Source organism: Vulpes vulpes, chromosome 7 (genome assembly GCF_048418805.1).
Source record: "Vulpes vulpes isolate BD-2025 chromosome 7, VulVul3, whole genome shotgun sequence".
Taxonomy (NCBI): Eukaryota; Metazoa; Chordata; class Mammalia; order Carnivora; family Canidae; genus Vulpes; species Vulpes vulpes.
In genome coordinates, this window is record NC_132786.1 from 31554407 (window position 1) to 31573887 (window position 19481).

General features: G+C 35.9%; 1 protein-coding gene across 6 annotated transcripts in view; it reads left to right on the forward strand.

Annotated features, from left to right (window-relative positions):
* The window catches only part of NSD3 (nuclear receptor binding SET domain protein 3), a 120379-nt gene that overhangs the window by 74420 nt on the left and 26478 nt on the right, over nucleotides 1–19481 (forward strand). For 5 of the 6 annotated variants that reach the window (XM_072763512.1, XM_072763513.1, XM_025993611.2 and 2 more), the window contains exons 10-14: nucleotides 2656–2786; nucleotides 3167–3295; nucleotides 4671–4797; nucleotides 13760–13957; nucleotides 14445–14618. In XM_072763512.1, coding sequence (XP_072619613.1) covers nucleotides 2656–2786; nucleotides 3167–3295; nucleotides 4671–4797; nucleotides 13760–13957; nucleotides 14445–14618 — 759 coding nt within the window. Of the gene's footprint in view, nucleotides 1–653; nucleotides 2278–2655; nucleotides 2787–3166; nucleotides 3296–4670; nucleotides 4798–13759; nucleotides 13958–14444; nucleotides 14619–19481 lie in introns of those variants that run through there. The other variant, XM_025993614.2, reaches the window with a different exon arrangement.

Consider the following 19481-nt stretch of genomic DNA (forward strand, 5'->3'; position numbering starts at 1 on the left):
TGGAGAACACCATGTAGACTTGATACTGTTTCCAGCTTTTCTCCATAAGATTCTGGGGTTTCACTGGTTTATAAACTAGGGATGTGACGAATCCACTTTTTTTGGTATTCGACTGAATACCGAATAGTAGCTATTAATGTTTGTCAAACATGGACTATGACAAATCAGACAAGACAACCTGATTACAAAAAATCTTGCCACGTTTATTTTGACAGTGCTGTAAAATCTTTTTTTTAATTAAAAATGATTCGTAGCATATTTATGGCCATTATTAGATGACCTTATGCAAATCTATTTGAGATATGCACAAAGTTTAAGAAACCTTAAACTTATATCCGTATTTTCTGTGTGCAATTTGACTACAGTACAAACTCCATAGCATGATTCGTGCGTTTTTGGTGAAATCATTCAAACTGTATTTAATACCCGTAGTTTACTCTGGGCAAATTGCATTATTTAAAAAAAAAAAAAAAAAAACACCAGCCTCTCTGCATTCTCGGGGAGAAGTCTGCAGCGATGGTCTCCGTGGAGATCCTCAGCAGAACTGAACAGCCTCTCGGAGGGAACACTGCTTGGCGGAGCTCCAAGAAAAGACATCGCGATCGCTGCGAGATTAGGAGGCCTGATTGCGTTGTGTTTCCACCATTCCACAGGGTCGGCGGACCGGGGAGTGCAGGGCTCTGTCAGATTCAGTGACAGCTCCGTCTCCGCAGCGATTGAGGAAACTGTGGACTGAGATTCCTGTACAATTTCATCCCAGAAACTCCAGACTTGGAGTCTCCATGCAAGATTTCTTTGTCGGCGGCTCGATAAACAGTTTCTTTGTTTTCAATTTTGATTTCGCCAATCATCATTATTGGCATTTTCCTGCCTGGTTTCTTCTTCAAGACTCTGAACAATTGCTTAACATTCAGATGATTTTTTTTGGTCTGAGCTGGATGGGTACAGCTTAAATCATGGGTCCAGCCTAAAAACCACCGTTTAACTTACACTGATCAATTTCAACATGGACTGTTTTTGTTTTTTTGGTTTTTGTTTTTAAATAAAGCATCATTAATGCACATCTGCAGGGTTTTGCCAAACAGCCCAAACTGTATACATTACAATCATTAAAAGCTCTTATTTTTTTTAATATTAGTGCCGTTATCATGGAGAACAGCATGGCAGCTGTCTTTGGCAGTCTGTCATTTTTCTAGCATTTTCAGAAACTCATCGGAAATGGCGGTACCTGTGTTTTCCCTTCGAAAGCCTCTCAGTACAGCACTCCTGTTCCTCTGTTAAAACTCCTTGTTAATCCAGTGATCTTTTAGGCCAAGGAAATACTTTGTGGTGGTGTTCTGGGTCCACACACCAGCAATGAAGGAGATAGATTTGTGTACTTGTGTTTTTTAATCAGCGTTAACATGGGCAGGCACCCTCATTTATAGATGTAAGGAAACATTCAGTGAAAAAACTTGTAGAATGGGATATGATAACAAGGTTCCGGTAATCTGAGCAGTCTAAAGAGGCCCACATCCTCCACCACAGAACATGGCTATATACCAAGTGCTACTCTCACTCAGCCTGTTGCGGATCTTCATGGCCTCAGGAGACTTGTTTCTCCATGGTCTCTTCTGGACTGCACACTTCCACCATAGCTTGCTGGGCTGATCTAGATGTCTGTTTGTTGTATGGAAAGTGTGGGGGAAAAAATCCAAAACACAAACTGTGGGTTGAAATATTAACCGTCTCCTTGGTTCCCTGGTATTCACCGTGCCTGATCTGCACATTTCATCGTGGCTGTTTCTGTATAGCCTATACTGCATTAGCCCAAGAGATTGTTGCTTTGTAACTTTTTGCACTATTGTTTTGGCTGGATTTGTATTACACACAGTTTTAAAAAAATTCCACACTATTCTCTGCCTTTTTTTTTTTTTCATATTTATTCCTTCCCGCACAAATTCCACATAGAGGCCTCTCATCCAGCTCTTCGTGATTTGGCTGCATTTGAACATTGATTGTCCGTTACAACCCTCAGCAATGTGCCTCCTAAATGGCATGACATATGTAGATGTGCTGCAGCACTTGTTAATGGTCACAATAAATGCCACTTCACCAAGGAAGTCTCAGATGAACAATTATGAACATCCAAAATTTACGCGGGGGGCAATAATCAACTGAATTGCAAAATTCGGGGGAAAATGGCACTATCCGTGTACGAATCGAATACAAATCAAAGATTTGTCACATCCCTAATAAAAACAAGATGGAGGTGTCTCTGCGACCATATTTGTAAGCTACACAGTGTGTTGGGTTTTATGTCTTCCCCCTCCAAATTGAATGGTTCTTTGGATTGCTCCAAATCAATCAGCTATCCTATAATTTTGATAGAATTGGTTTTTAGCTTGGAACTTGGGCTCTGTTGACTGAAAATAGCTTTAGAGCAGAAGCACTGAATTAAATGTTTTAATAGAGCGGTTGTAAATTAAATCACTCACTATCAGGAAGGTCAGAAGCTTACGAAGTTTTGATTCCTGACTTCAGTGTTACAAAGAGAGATGTGCTTTTTTTCACACTACAGATGAGTTTGGGGAAAGAAATAATCTCCCACAAAAAAAATTAAAACAACAAACCTTAAGCACTATTTTAGGATTAATTTCAGTGTGTTGTATTAAGGTGCCAGCGAGATTTCAGATTCCTGTAAACCTCTAAAGAAAAGGAGTCGCGCCTCAACTGATGTAGAAATGACTAGCTCAGCATACAGAGACACATCTGACTCCGATTCTAGAGGACTGAGTGACCTGCAGGTAAATATGTTCAAGTCTCGGGGCACATTACTCTCTTTTGCTTTGCAAAATGAAGTAACAATGCTTTGCCTGATTTGTTTGGGGAGCGGGGAATTTTTTAAATACTCAGAGAACAAATCATTTTGGTTATTTTGTAACTTACAAATGTCTTCATTTTGCTGATTTCTTATGTAACATAAGCATGGTTTCTGTCTTTTTAAATTTTAACTACAGTTTCTCTCAAAACACCAGGCATATAGCATCCAGCGGTTTTAGAAAGAAAAAGAAAAAAAAGAGGTATTAGGTTTATTTGAGCAAATCTTGCCAGGATTTTCATAGCACTTCACTTTGAGGAAATTTTTGTTTTATTTTTCTTAAAAAGTACTATGTTTTCCATGTAGGTAGGCTTTGGAAAGCAAGTAGATAGCCCTTCCGCTACTGCAGATGCAGATGTTTCTGATGTGCAGTCCGTGGATTCAAGTTTGTCAAGAAGAGGCATTGGAGTCAGTAAGAAGGACACTGTGTGTCAGGTAGGCAAACAACGGATAGCTTGAAATAACTGCTGTAGTATTTTGCCAATAACATACTTACCTCCTGCTGGAGAGAGTAATATCTTTCTAAATTATATTATTTTAAAGCCGTAATATCTAAAAGCCATTTCTGGCTTTTCACATTACAAGTGCCAATATTCATTGTGATACTCAAGTTATTAATTGGAAGTAAATGGGAGGTGCCTGGCTGGCTCAGTCGGTAGAGCATGCAGCTCTCGATCCTTAGGGTTGTGAGTTCAAGTCCCATGTTGGGCCTAAAGCTGATTTAAAAGTAAATGACAGGGCAGCCCTGGTGGCTCAGCAGTTTAGCACCACCTTCAGTCCAGGGCCTGATCCTGGAGACCCAGGATTGAGTGCCACATCGGACTCCTGGCATGGAGCCTGCTTCTCCCTCTGCCTGTGTCTCTGCCTCTGTGTGTGTGTGTGTGTGTGTCTCATGAATAAATAAATAAAGTCTTTAAAAAAAAAAAAAAGAAATGACAGATGATTTATTTCAAAAATTTTCTTTAAATTCAGTTAATTAACATATAGTGTATTATTAGTTTCAGAGATAGTCAGTGATTCATCAGTCTTACATAATACCCAGTGCTCATTACATCATGTACCCTCCTTAATGTCCATCACCCAGTTACCCTGTCCCCCTACCCACCTCCGCTCCAGCAACCATCAGTTTGTTCCCTGTAAGAATCTCTTATACTTTGTCTCCCTTTCTGATTTTGTCTTGTTTTATTTTTTTCTCCTCTTCCCCTATGATCCTCCACTTTGTTACCTTTTTTAATGTATAAATATACATTAAAATGTAATAATGTATAAATACTCAGTACCCTTTTTGAAAAATAGTTTTACTCTGTGAAGAAAAGTTAAAGTATTGTAGATTCCAAAGAAGAAATCTTGAAAGATCAAGTATGCCTTTAAACTTTATACCATTTTGGGTCTGGAAATAGTTATCTAATTCAGTGTTTGTTTGTTTTTTAATGTATTAAATATACATGTCTTCCTGTATTCTTACTATTTTTGTGATGATGAATACTGCGTGATATATGTAGAATTGTTGAATCACTATATTGTACACCTGAAACTAATATAACACTGTGTTAACTAACTGGAATTAAAAACTTTTTTAAAATTTTAAAAAAATAACTTACCTCAGTAGTTCTTAAAGTGAGGGCTAAGGATCAGCAACATCAGCATTGTCAGGATACCTGTTAGAAATGCAAATTCTTGAGCCTCACTGTAGACCTGCTGAATCAGAAACTGTGGGAGAGGGACCCAGTAATCTGTGTCTTAACAGGCCCTCCAAGTGATTCTGATGCCTGCTGAAGTTTAAGAACTCCTGCTTTTTGCCCTATTACAGATCTGTGAAAGCTCTGGTGACTCTCTGATTCCTTGTGAGGGAGAGTGCTGCAAACACTTTCACCTAGAGTGCCTGGGATTGGCATCAGTCCCTGATGGAAAGTTCATCTGCATAGAATGTAAAACTGGTAAGTTTACTTAGTTTGATAGATACAAAAAGACAGGTAGAAAGGAATGTGCCATGGCAGCATCTACCATGACATCTAACTACTTTTATGTAGCTCTCATCCTCCACTCCCATAGATATTTCAACAAATTAAGACCATCCAGTGATTGGGATTCCCAAGATCAAAGGAGTAGTTAGCAATATTATTGTCAAATTTTCTTCTACCGATCCTTTTGCCATAAAATCTATCAAATCATTAAGATGGATTTATGTTTTATCTAAACAGCTATGCAAAATATGTAGACTGAGATATTTTTGAGATGGGTTTGAGAGTTTTGTGTTAAATAATAAATAAATAAATATATAAATAAATAGTTAAAGAGCCCTTGACTTGGGGTGCCTGGTTGGCTCAATCAGTTAAGTATCTGCCATCACCTCAGGTTGTGGTCTCAGGGTCCTGGGATCAAGGTCCTCATCAGACTATCAGAGAGCAGGGAGCCTTCTTCTCCCTCTGTCTCTCTCTCTCTCTCTCTGTCTCTCATGAATAAATAAGTAAAATCATAAAAAAAAAAAAAAAGAAAAGAAAAGAAAAGAAAAAATCCCTTGACTTTAATGGACTGGAATAAGCATCAATCACAAAGTATGACCGTGATGAATATATTTTTATTGGAAAGATGGAAATTGTTTTTTAGACATTGCAGGTTTTGGACTTACCATTTTTTTTCTTATCCCTCCAGCTCATATAAACTACTACCAATCAAAACAATTTATAGAGAAAGAAAATTTAACACCTTACCCAAAGTCAAAAGACAACATATGATGAAACAGGGATTTAAACCCAGGAAATAGCTTAACCCCTAATTCCTTACTGTTTACTGTTGCCTTCTACCACCTTGACTAAGTAGGGTGAAGATTATATTTCATATGTCCTAACACAGACACACACATACACATGTGAAAATTAAGCTTATTATAAAAGCTGTTTGAACATATAACTTATATTTTTCCCTATATAAAATATTACTTATCACATTTAGACTCTGCAGTAAAACTTTTGAACAGTTTGCCTGCTGGCAACGTCAGGGTCAGATTATCTGCACATTGTTTTATTTGGCTCTCAAAATATGCTTTGAACGTGTGAATGTGGGTCAGGTACATATCTCTGGTTCCCCACATTCTCTACCATTCCCTTTTCTAAAACCCTATCACTCCAGTCATTTATGTAATCTGCCTGGCCCCTTTAAGCACTTAAATTGTAATCTCTGATCTAAACTAGTGATAGGAAGGACTATGTTTTGGTAGTATTAGAATACTCTGAGGGCTTTTCTCCTGACTCTAGAACTCAGCAGAGCAGAATTCTACCAACAAAGGCTAGATAAAATCTAATTTGGCACACATCTTTTAGAAGAGTTAAAAGAGAAATTTGCTTTAAAAATAAGTAGTGGGACACCTGGGTGGCTCAGTGATTGAGCATTTTCCTTTGGCTCAGGGCATGATCCTGGAGTCCTGGGATTGAGTTCCACATTGGGCTTCCTGCATGGAGCCTGCTTCTTCCTATGTCTCTGCCTCTCTCTCTGTGTGTCTCTGCCTATGTCTCTGCCTCTCTCTCTGTGTGTGTGTGTCTCTTGTGAATAAATAAATAAATAATCTTTTAAAAAAATAATAAGTAGAGCAAAGTTGGAAGACTTAATTCCTGATTTAAAAATTTGCTACAAAGCAAAGATAAAAAATAATTTTTAAATTTAAAAAATAAAAATTTACTACAAAGCTACAGCAATTAAAACAGTGTGTTACTGGCATGAAGACAGAAATATAAAGCAGTGGAATAGAATAGGGCGCCCAGATATCGGGCTCCCTGCATGGAGCCTGCTTCTTTCTCTGCCTGTTTTTCTGTGTCTCTTATGAATAAATAAAATCTTAAAAAAAAAAAAAAAGAATAGGGCACCCACAAACAAATATTCACACATTTGGTCAAATGGTTTTTTTGACAAGGATGCAAAACCATTCAGTGGGAAAGGACCAGTCTTTTCAACAAACGGTGCTAGGAAAATTGGATATCCACATGCAAAAGAATGAAGTTGGACCTTTACCTAACAACAGCATACAAAATTAATTCAAATGGATCAAAGACCAAAATTAAGAGCTAAAACTATAAAAATCCTAGAAGGAGACATAGGGGAAAAGCTTTATGATAATAGATTTGACACTGATCTCCTAGATGTAACACCAAAGGCATAGCCAACAAAAGAAAAAATAAACAAATTGGGCTTTATCAAAATTAAAAACTTTGTTGTTGTTTTTTTTATTTTTTTATTTAAAAAAAAATTTTTTTTTTAAATTTTTATTTATTTATGATAGTCACAGAGAGAGAGAGAGAGAGAGGCAGAGACACAGGCAGAGGGAGAAGCGGGCTCCATGCATCGGGAGCCCGATGTGGGATTCGATCCCGGGTCTCCAGGATCGCGCCCTGGTCCAAAGGCAGGCGCCAAACCGCTGCGCCACCCAGGGATCCCAAAATTAAAAACTTTGTATACCATTAACAGACTAAAAAAGCAACCCACAAAATGGGAGAAAGTTTTGGCAAGTTCCATGTCTGATAAGAAACTAATATCCAGATTATATAAAGAACTACAACTCAACAAAAAAACCAAACACCCCAATTGGGCAAAGGACTTGAATAGACATTTCTCCAAAGAAAATCAACAGATAGGTTAGTAAGCACATGAAAAAATATTCAAAATCATTAGTAATCAGGGAAATGCAAATTAAAATCACATGAGATGCCGCTTCATACTTACTACAATGGCTGTTATAAAATAAAATTTTTAAAAGTGGAAGTGTAAAAAATAAATAAATAAATAAATAAAGTGGAAGTGTTGGTCAGGATACGGAGAAATTGGAAGCTTTATTCACCTATGGCAGGAATGTAACATGATACAACCTCTATGGAAAATAGTACGGCAGTTCCTCAAAAAATTAAACATAGACTTACTGTATGATCTAGCAATTCCACCTTTGGATAAATACCCAAAAGAACTGAAAGCAGAAACTTAAACAGATAATTGTATATACACCCATGTTCACTGCAGCATTATGCACAATAGCAAAATGTGGAAATGACCCAAGTGTCCACTGATGAATGAATGGATGAATAAAATGTGGTGTGTATATGCAATAGTATGTTTTTTTTAAATGAAAAAAATGAGATAAAAAATGAAATTCTAATACATAATGGATGAAATATGCTAGTCACAAAGGACAAACATTATTTGATTCCACTTATATGAGTTACATAGTCAAATTTATTAGAGACAGAAAGAACAGTTTTTACCAAGTTTATTTATTTATTTATTTTTACTAGTTTTTAGCAGGAATGGGGAGTTATTGTTTAAATGGGTACAGAATTTCAGGATGGGATGATGAAAAAATCCTGGAGATGGTGATGATAGTTGCAAAATGATGAGTACTTAATTCACTACATTCACAAATGGTTAAAATGGTAAATTTTATGTTACATATTTTTAACCACAGTTTAAAATCAATTATTTTTTAATTTTTAAAAAATTGCTTTTGAGGGCACCTGGGTGTCTGTCAGTTGAGTGTCCCACTGTTGGTTTTGGCTCAGAACATGACCTTGGGGTCATGGTATCAGGCCCTGTCAGGCTCCACACTCAGCATGAATCTGCCTGAGACTCTTTCCCCCTCCCTCCCCTCTGCCCCTCCCCCTGCTCACACACATACTCTCTAAAGTAAATTAAAGTTTTTTAATTGCTTTTGATTTATTTATATCACATGAAAAATTAGTTTGAAACTAATTTGTTACCCTCCAACATGTTAGTAGTAAAAACTTCATTTATGTTTAAGGTCATTTAGAAAGATTTTTTTTTTTTTATCAAAAGATAGATACTTTGCATATAAAAATATTATAGGATACATGCCTAATAAATTCTTATACTATCACTTTTTATTGTTTAAGACAAATGTGATTTCTGGAGAGAAGGCACTTTCATTTGGCCTTGTGAATAAAATATGTAATAATCAGGGTAACTTACTAATTATTATAAACAAAAACCATGTCCTACTAAGAAGGGAGGGTATTAGAAACACTCCTATCCTACGGCTCTAAACTTAGGTCTTAAAGGAGTTTGATAGTTTGGCTAATAGTATAAGTGTCACTGGTTATAACAATTTTCATTTATATTAGACCTATTTTGATCATTATGTAAGTGAAAGCCTTTTGTTTTTTCATAAGACAATTTATGGATTTAGGCAAAGCTGTAAAGTCAAACCTCTTAACCTTTAAAATAATTTATTTTAATTTTTTAATTTCTAAAAATTATTTTTAAAACAATACTATTGCTTTCCTATCTACATGCATGTTAAAATATAATTTGAAATTAAATACAGCAAAACAACAACAACAAACCTTGCTGTACTTTTATAATAATGCCAGTTAAAAAAAAAATCACACACTTTAAACATCATGGTTGTAAGTACTAATTTTAAGGCATTTTTATAATTCAGCCCATTTGCAAAGTTTAGGTACTTCCAAAATCAAATCTGTCTGTAAAAAGTCAAAACAAAAAACTATTCCATTTAAAAAAAGTTATTCCATTTTTTTCTTTCAGATTTTCTATAACATTGTAAGAAAAATGGGCAAAAGACTTGAACACTTTCCAAAAGATGATATCCCAGTAGTCACTTAAGATTCTGTATGTAAAATGAACACACAATGAACTCATATCCTAATAAAAGAGGCAGGAAATTACCCACAGAAAAGACAGTTACCTTCAAAGAATAACAAAACAACAAAAATATTATAATTTGCAGTTCTGTGTTTACAACTAAACATCTTTTTCTGTATGTATCTCTGTTGACTCTCTTGTGAATGATATGTTCTTGTTTTGTCCATTTGTATATTGTGGTAAAGGTGTTCTTAGTGTTTAATATTTTAAATGTATTTCTAATTACACAAATGGAATATAAGTATAATTCTATGAAAATATTGTAGTTATAGGTCAACCATGTGTGTGTGCACATACATGTGTATGTAACATTTTTTTGTGTATTGTAACAAAAATGTATTAATTGTTCTGCAGCTTCCTTTTTTCACTATCTTGGAGCTCTTTTTATGTCAATTCTATTTAATTACTGCATAGTGTTCCATAGCATGTATTATAGTTTAACAATTCTGTTGAAGGATGTTTGAATTGCTTTCAGTTCTTTGCAGTTACAAACAGTGCTTCAGCCAATATCCTTTTAAACGTACAAGTCTTCCCTAATGCAGACAGCAAATGCAGAATTTCTAGGTCACAGAAAGTGAATGTGCGATTATTGGATACTGCTATGTAGCCTTCTAAGGTAGTTTCTTCCAACCTAACTCCTACACAGTATATAAGAGTACCTGTTTCCCATACCCCATCAACAGTTTATATCATCAAACTCTTTTTCTTATTTGATGAATTTTTAAATATTATTTGGGTTTAATTAGCATTTATCTGAGTATTAGTTGAGAAGTTGACAGTTCTTTTTTTATGTTTATTGGCTGTTTGCCTTTCTGCTTTCTGTAAGTTGCCTCTTCATATTCTGTCCACTTTATTTATTTATTCATTCAATCAGTCATTTTTAAGTAAGCCCTTTGCTCAATGTGGGGCTTAACCTCACCACTCCAAGATCAAGAGTCACAAACTCTACTGTCCAAGCCAGGAGATGCTCCTGCCAACTTTAATATCAGGCTGTTCTGTTTCTATATTTCTATATTGATTTGTAGTTTTTTTTTTTTTTTTAAGATTTTACTTATTTATTCATGAGAGATACAGAGAGAGGCAGAGACATACGCAGAGGGAGAAGCAGGTTCCATGCAGGGAGCTTGATGTGGGACTCGATCCTGGGACTCCGGGATCATGCTCTGGGCCAAAGGCAGGCACCAAACTGCTGAGCCACCCAGGCGCCCCTGATTTGTAGTTCTGTACATATCTTGTTCATATTGCATATATTTTCTCCATATGTGAACTCTTTTTGTAACAAAACATAATCCTTTGTTCATCTTTGTTGCATATATTTTTCCACATCTGCCTTGTTCCTTCTTTTTATCCTTTTCTATAATTATTATTTCTAACTTTAAATGTTTGACAGATTGACCAGTGGAGGCCCTCTAAGCTTAAAGTTTTCTTTGTAGGGAGGTTTTTAATTATAGTTTCAATTTTTTTAATGCTTCATAGAATTATTCATATTTTCTGCTTATTTTTGTGTGTTGGTAATTATGCATTTCTAAGAATCTGTTCATGTCAATTTTCAAATTTATTAGCAAAAATATACTCTTAAATAGTTATAAGATTTATAGTGATGTACACTATTTCTCATATTGTTAATATTGTTGCTTTTTCTTTCTTTGTCATTCTTGTCAGAGATACCAGTTTTATTAATCTTTTTCAAAAAAAGAACTTTTGGGTTTTTTAATCCTCCCAATGTATATTAGTTTCACTTCATTCTTAAAGAGTGCTTTCACTGGATATTGAATGGTGGCTTAGTAACAGTTTTCTTTCAGCCCTTTGAAAATAATATCCCACTGTGTCCTGGCTCCATTTGTCCCTTGCTGTCAGCTCACAGTCTTATTGTTGCTTCTTTGGAGGTCATTGTCTTTTCTGTGGTTAATATTAATATTTTCTCTTTGTTCTTGGTTTACTACAGTTTAAATATGTAGCTGTAATTTTCTGTGTTTTATATTAGGATTATGAGTTTTCATTGTGTGTCTGTTTTACATATGGAAATTGTTAAGTGACTAATGGAATCTGTCTTGTCTTTGGTACTTTATTTATTCTTGGTTGGGAAGACCTTCCCACACTCCAGTGTGTTGAAAAATTCTGTTCTGGGTTTTTTTATGGATTAATTTTATTATAGAATGAGAAGTGAAGATCTAAATTGGTTTTACTGCCTTATCTCCAAACTGATGTTCAGTTATTCTAGCAAATCAATAATTCTAGCCAAATTTATTAAATAACCTTTTAAGCATTCCATGCTTGTGGGTTGGAAGAACATTGTTAAAATTTCTGTACTATACAAATCAGTCTACACATTTAATGCAAATCCCTATCAAAATACCATCAGCATTTTTCACAGAGCTAGAATAAACAATCCTAAAATTTGTATGGAATCACAAAAGACCCCAAATAGCCAAAGCAATGTTGGAAGAGAAAAATAAAACTGGAGGCATCACGATTCCAGATTTCAAGCTATATTACAAAGCTATAGTTATCAAGACAGTATGGTACTGGCACAAAAACAGAACACAGATCAGTGGAGCAGAATAGAGAACCCAGAAATGGACCCACAACTATATGGTCAACTAATCTTTGACAAAGTAGGAAAGCATATCCAAAAAAAAGACTGTCTCTTCAACAAATGTTGTTGGGAAACCTGGACAGCCACATGCAGAAGAATGAAACTGGACCGCTTTCTTACACCATACACAAAAATGAATGCAAAATTTGGATGAAAGATCTGAATGTGAAACAGGAAGCCATCAAAATCCTAGAGGAGAACATAGGCAGAAACCTCTTTGACCATAGGAATAGCAACTTCTTATTGGACACATTGCCAGAGGCAAGGAAAACAAAAGCAAAAATGAGCTATTGGGACTTCATCAATGTAAAAAACTTCTGCACAGACAAGGAAACAACAAAACTAAAAGCCAATCTACAGAATGGGAGAAGGTATTTGCAAATGACATATCTGATAGAGAATTAGTATCCAAAATCTATAAAGAACTTCTCAAACTCAAAACCCAAAACAAATAATCCAGTTAATATATGGGCATAAGACATGAATAGAAACTTTTCCAAAGAAGATATCCAGATGGCTAACAGACACATGAAAAATGCTCAACATCATCCATCATCAGGGAAATGCAAATCAAAACCATGATGAGAAACCACGTCACATCTGTCAGAATGACTGAAATTAGCAACACAAGAAACAACGGGTGTTGGTAAGGACGCAGAGAAAGGGGAACCTTCTGGTAGGATGCAAACTGGTGCAGCCACTCTGGAGAACAGTTTGGAGGCTCCTCCAAAAGTTAAAAATAGAGCTACCCTACAGTCCAGCAATTGCACTACTAGGTATTTACCCAAAGGATAAAACAATACTGATTTGAAGGGATACATGCACCCCCGATGTTTATAGCAGCATTATCAACAATAGCCAAACTATGGAGAGAGCCCAAATGTCCATCAACTGATGAGTGGGTAAAGAAGATATGGGAAGGGTGTGTGTGTGTGTGTGTGTGTGTGTGTGTGTATTTATATATATAATATTTCTACTATATATAATATTTCTACTATATATGCATATATATGTATAATAGAATATTATTCAGCCATCAAAAGAATGAAATCTTGCCGTTTCCAATGAGGTGGATGAAACTAGAGTGTATTATGCTAAGTGAAATAAGTCAGAAAGACAAGTACGATATGATCTCACTCATGTGGAATTTAAGAAAACAGATGAACATATGGGAAGAGGAAAAGGAAAGAAAAAGGAGAGAGGGAAACAAGCCGTAAGTGACTCTTAACTATAGAGAACAAACTGAAGGATTATGGACAGAGGTGGGTGGGAGATGGGCTAGATGAGTGGTGAGTATTAAAGAGGGCACTTGTAATGAGCACCAGGTGTCATATGTAAGTGATGAATCACTAAATTCCACTCCAGGAACCAGTATTGCACTGTATGTTAACTAAAATTCAAATTAAAAAATAAATTTAAACAAATAACTTTTTAATTTAGCCATTTATTTTCAGTGCCTTTTTTTGCATGTGAAATTCTTATGCATAATAGTAGAGTCTTTGGTGTCATTAGCTGCTTCTATTTAAAAAGAATATGCTTTAAAAAAATAAAAAGAAAAAGAATATGCTTTAAAAAAAGAAAAAGAAAAAGAATATGCTTTCATCAGATTTTATTTAATCTGTGTTCTTCAATCAATTTTTCAGGACAGCACCCATGTTTTTCATGTAAAGTGTCTGGTACAGATGTGAAGCGTTGCTCTGTTGGTGCTTGTGGGAAATTTTATCATGAAGCCTGTGTCCGCAAATTCCCCACTGCCATCTTTGAATCAAAAGGATTCCGCTGTCCCCAGCACTGTTGCTCTGCCTGTTCCATGGAAAAAGATATCTACAAAGCAAGTAAAGGTAAAACAGAGCTAAAAAAAAAAAGGGGGGTGGCTAAGGTTTGGGGTTTTTTTTTTCAGTGCAGTAGCAAATAATAAGCACATTATTTTAAAGAATATTTGGTATTATCCCTCCATGTATCTGTAGACATAACTGCACAGCCACAATTAATAGCATGATAAGTAGAGAATTGGATCTAATTCAGATCATGAGAAGAAAATTCCATATATTCAAAATTACCCTTGAAAATTTGTTTCACGGGTGACATTGAGATCACCATCTCTCCGTCACTGGAGCAAACAAGTTTTTCTTTGAGTGATCTCTCGATGGGCACTGCATTAAGGATCCTGCACAGGAATGACAGAACCAAACATTGTGGAGAAAAATATTATCTTATAATAACCACATCACATGAAACCCAAAAGAGCCCAGCTTCAAAAAACTTGTTTTATATCCAACTGATGTCTACTTATGTAGATTTTGTTTCTTCTGATTTGTCTTTAAACAGGTCGTATGATGCGTTGTTTGAGATGTCCAGTAGCCTATCACTCTGGAGATGCTTGCATTGCTGCCGGCAGCATATTTATATCCTCCTACAATCTCATCTGTAGTAATCATTCCAAACGGAGCAGCAGTTCTTCCTCTGCCATAAATGTAGGCTTTTGTTTCGTTTGTGCAAGAGGTGAGTGTCAGTACTTTCTCTTTATGTCTTTGAGTTCATTGGCATATTTCCCCATCAAATAAGAGTTTCAGTAATATCCCTGAGAGATTGACATTTTCAGTAGTCCCTTTTATAATAGTAAACATTCAGATTATTAGCATATTACTCTCTAAATTAAGCTAATATCTGCATTTCTTTTAGTAACTGAGAATTACTGACAAGTTCTTAGTGTTCCTGTATGGAGCATCTAAAGATTCATCTGTTCTCTTCTGCAAACAGTTCTTATATTCAAAGTAAACTCTTCCCATGTCATATTCTTTAATCCAGAGTTTTCAACTAATTTGAGATATCACTTGGAAGACAAGATGAGCACATTTATGTTTTATTTTTTATTTTATTTTATTTTATTTTAGATTTTATTTATTTATTCATAGACAAAGAGAGAGGCAGAGACACAGGCAGAGGGAGAAGCAGGCATCATACAGAGAGCCTGACCTGGGACTCGATCCAGGGTCTCCAGGATCACGCCCTGGGCTGCAGGCGGCACTAAACCGCTGCGCCACCGGGGCTGCCCACATTTATGTTTTAATTGTTTATGTTGTATTTTATCATGTTTTGGTCTGGCACTGAAGAAGGGCTGATGCGATACAGCCAAGGCAACATATGTGGTGATGGTAGCTAAGAGCCAGCAATACAAGCTTTCTTACTTGCCAGCTGTTGATATTTAAGTATGCCAAGAGATTGATCAAGTAAAAACATTATTGTGTCCCTGAGGGGTCAGTGAACTTCAGTTTGTAATAAATATGAAACAGAATTTCTTTAGTTGAATATAATACAGAGTATTCAGTTTTACAGCTGTATTATAATAAATAATAAAACAATTTTTAGTATTTGTTAAACATTTTAGAAATTAATATTCCCTAATTTGTTTTTTTTTTTTTTTAAATACAAGGGCTAAGTTTTCTGAACTTACCTTAGAATGAAATATTTGAAAGGACTCCATGGTGTATCAGGCCTATTAAATTATATTTAGACTACATTGAAGATAAGGTGTTTGGTTTGGTTTTGGTTTTATTTGGTTTTTGCTTTAGGAGATAGTTCTTTTAATTTGGTGAAAGTACTCAAGTATTTTTAAGCAGAATTTAGGTAATGTGACAGATCTTGAGTTGTTTTGGTTTTGTGTCTTTTGTTTTTAAAAAAATAACCAGAGGAGGTTGGCAGTAAAAAATTTAAGTAAATGACAGTCCTTCTGGCAGCCAGCTGAGTCCTTGTATGTATAGCTTTCAGTTTGCCAGAGTTTGTGGTAAGCACCTGGGGCTCTCTGCCATTAGAGGAGAAGCATTGTGTCTTTCTTTACTAGAGCAATTACAACTGTATTCTGCTCTGAAACCTGGCCAGTACACGGAGGAATAGATCTGTAATGTTTTGTGCCACGTTATAACAAGTGGCAGAAAGGATTCAAATAGTCAAAAGAAATAAAAAGTCACCCCTGGTGACATATTTGTGTGAAATGAAAATGAATAAAGACCTCATGATAAAAATATCTTGATTTTCATCACTATAATTGAGCATTATTGTCTTTTCCATCTCCCCACCTGCAAGAAAGTAATGATAGTATGGAAATAAATTATCAAATGAATGGCTAGCTTTAGAGACTTTAAAGAGATATGAGTGTCAGTGATAACATGAAGTCTCTCTCGCTTTGTTAAATATTTTATTCTACCTTGTTAGGCACTTAATGTTACTCGCTTTTACTAGGAAGGGTGTGTGTGTGTGTGTGTGTGCGCGCGCGTGCACTAGAGTGTGTAAACTGAGCCAACTTTTTTTTTTTTAAGATTTTATTTACTTATTTGATATTGAGTGCTCACGTGCAAGTCGGGGGAAGGGGCAGAGGGAGAGGGAGAAGCAGACTCCCTGCTAAACAAGGAGCCTGACATAGGGCTGGATCTCAGGGCCCTGAGATCATGACCTGAGCCGAAGGCGGACTCTTAACTGACTGAGCCACCCACGCACCCCTGAGCCAACATTTTAAATGTCAAGTTAATAACTATCATGTTGGCTTAAATGGAGTACATTCTGAATCAAGTACCATCAGTATATTAACCACTACTTTCTTTTCATTCAGCAATTGGGAAACTTCTAAAACAGGTATTTTCAATGTAAGATAAGCAGAAAATGACCCATTATCAAGGAATCCAGTTTTATAGAGACTCTAACCATTTTAAGTTTAACTTAGATGCCTTGATTAAAAGATTGAAATAATGGAAATGAGGGAAAACTCATGTTTTACAGGATCTGTATTTGTATCTTACCAATTTGACAGATATCTGAAAGATAGACTGTATTTAAATACCTGTGTGATCAAGATTATTTAATTCCCAAATATTTTAACTCAAACTTTATGCAGTAAACACTTTCATTTTCCTTTCCAGCATTTTACAGAAATTTATTCTAACTAGATCAGAAATTGGGATTTAAGCCTTAAGTCAATAGTTTACACAAGTAAATATTATGTGTTCTCTCATCAGTTTTTACAGAGGTCTCCTTTTTTTTAAGAGACCTTAAAAAGGTATAATTTATTTATTATAATAAATCCACGCATAAAGAAGGAGGCTTAGATTGAGTATGTTTTAGTATTAGAAAACTTTGTTTTGCTTTTGTTTCTTGCCTAATATGGGCCTTACAAAGGATTTTTCTCTTAGTTCATGGTTATTGGTTATTTAAAATTATTCAGCTCATTCTTAAGGACTGAATATCTAGAAATGTTTTTAGAAATGTTTCAAGATTTAGAGGAACATTGGTCCTCCCCTGAATCTTGTGATGCCACAGAAAATGTTCAGTCATATTTCAGTGTAGTATATATTATATAGGGTTTCCTTCCATCTGGGTGGGTGGGGGTAGAAGGGAGGGGGGAGGTATTGTAAAATAAAAGTTACTTAACATTCTCTGCCTTTCTTTGTAATGGTAATTTATAATGGAGAGGATAGATTAGGGCTTTTTTTTAATTTTAATAATAGCAAATTTTTTGTGTGTCTGTAAATCAAACTCTACTTAGATACACTATCTGAGTGAATTATCAACAGTTGCCTTAAGGAGTTATTTTCCCCATTTTATATGGTTGGGAACACTGAAGCACAGATTATATCATTTACCTGAAGGTCACAAAAGTTGTTAAATAGATGGACTAACCTTTGTACCTAATCTTTCTCATTTCAAACCCCCTGTTTTTTACACTACACTGCTTCTTTCTATTAAATGTATGAAATTCATTTGACATTATGTAACTTTTGTTAGATTTTTATGCTATTACAAATTAGCAATTTTAAGTTCCATTCTCTCCTCCAGGTAGGAGATGTTTCTTGAATCTTTCTCAGTGTAGGGTAGCACCAAATGAAGATAACACCCATGGCAAAAAGTAAATGGTAACCCCTTTAAAAACAAAAGTCTTGCCTCTTCTCAAAATGATGTAACTGCTGTCATGATCCTTTTTTTTTTTTTTTTTTTTATTTATGATAGTCACAGAGAGAGAGAGAGAGAGAGAGAGAGGCAGAGACATAGGCAGAGGGAGAAGCAGGCTCCATGCACTGGGAGCCCGACGTGGGATTTGATCCCGGGTCTCCAGGATCGCGCCCTGGGCCAAAGGCAGGCGCTAAACCACTGCACCACCCAGGGATCCCTGTCATGATCCTTATTATAAAGTACAGATCATTGTAAACTATCTAGTAGATGTCTAGAAATGTTCCCTGGCCTCACACTTCCCTAGGTTTAGGAGTAGCCTATAGTGAAGTCAGCAAAGAGGGAATGAGATGGGAGGGAGAAGAGAAGTGGCTGTCACAAGTGGGTTAGAGCAGATCTTCTATTTCCCTCCAAACAGGATAACTGGATTGGTAGGTCAGAAGAACCGTCTTTATAAACCCTTAGGTTAGTAATCACTTTATATCATGGCAGGGAAAAACATGTAAATTGTTTGCATTACCTTAGTGAAGTTTAACAAATTCAAAGCCACATATTTAGGGCAGCCCCGGTGGCGCAGCGGTTTAGCACTGCCTGCAGCCCAGGGCATGATCCTGGGGACCCTGGATCGAGTCCCACGTCGGGCTCTCTGTATGATGCCTACTTCTCCCTCTGCCTCTCTCTCTCTCTCTCTCTCTCTGTCTCTATGAATAAATAAATAAAATCTTTATTAAAAAGCCATATATATATTTTTTTAATTAAAGATTTCTATTTATTCATGAGAGACACAGAGAGAGAGGCAGAGACATAGGCAGAGGAGAAGTAGGCTCTCCATGGGGAGCCAGATGTGGGACTCAATCCTAGGACCCCGGGGTCATGACCTGAGGCAAACGCAGACCTTCAACCACTGAGCCACCTAGGTGCCCTAAAACCATGTATTTATATTGATAGAGAATAGCTTCATTGTCTGGCAGAGAAAGCTAGAATTTGTGTATAGCTCAAGATATGACTAGAGAAGAGGAGAGACTCAGTTCTGCCTTCTGGTACTACTTGATACATTGAAGGTAGATCAGTGTCTCTACCATGTTATAAAATAATTCTTATTTACTCTTAAGTAACATGTCATTTTGTTCTTTGGATTGTGATCTTAGTACTTCTAAATATTAGGGAATATAGCTTTGTCTTTCATATGGGGTTTTAAGTACAACGTCAAATGCCGTTTACATCTCCGAATTAACTTGCAGTTTTCTTCTGGGTGTGTCGGTTTTTATGGGATAAGGCACCGAGTAGTACAAACTCTCTTTAATAACTCTGGCAAGAGTTTTCTGTCAGGTTATTATTTTTCTTCATATTCTCTCCCCCACATGCAATTTATAGCACAGCTACATAATAGGTGTTGGTTTATTTTTTTTCCCTCATGGAATCATGGGT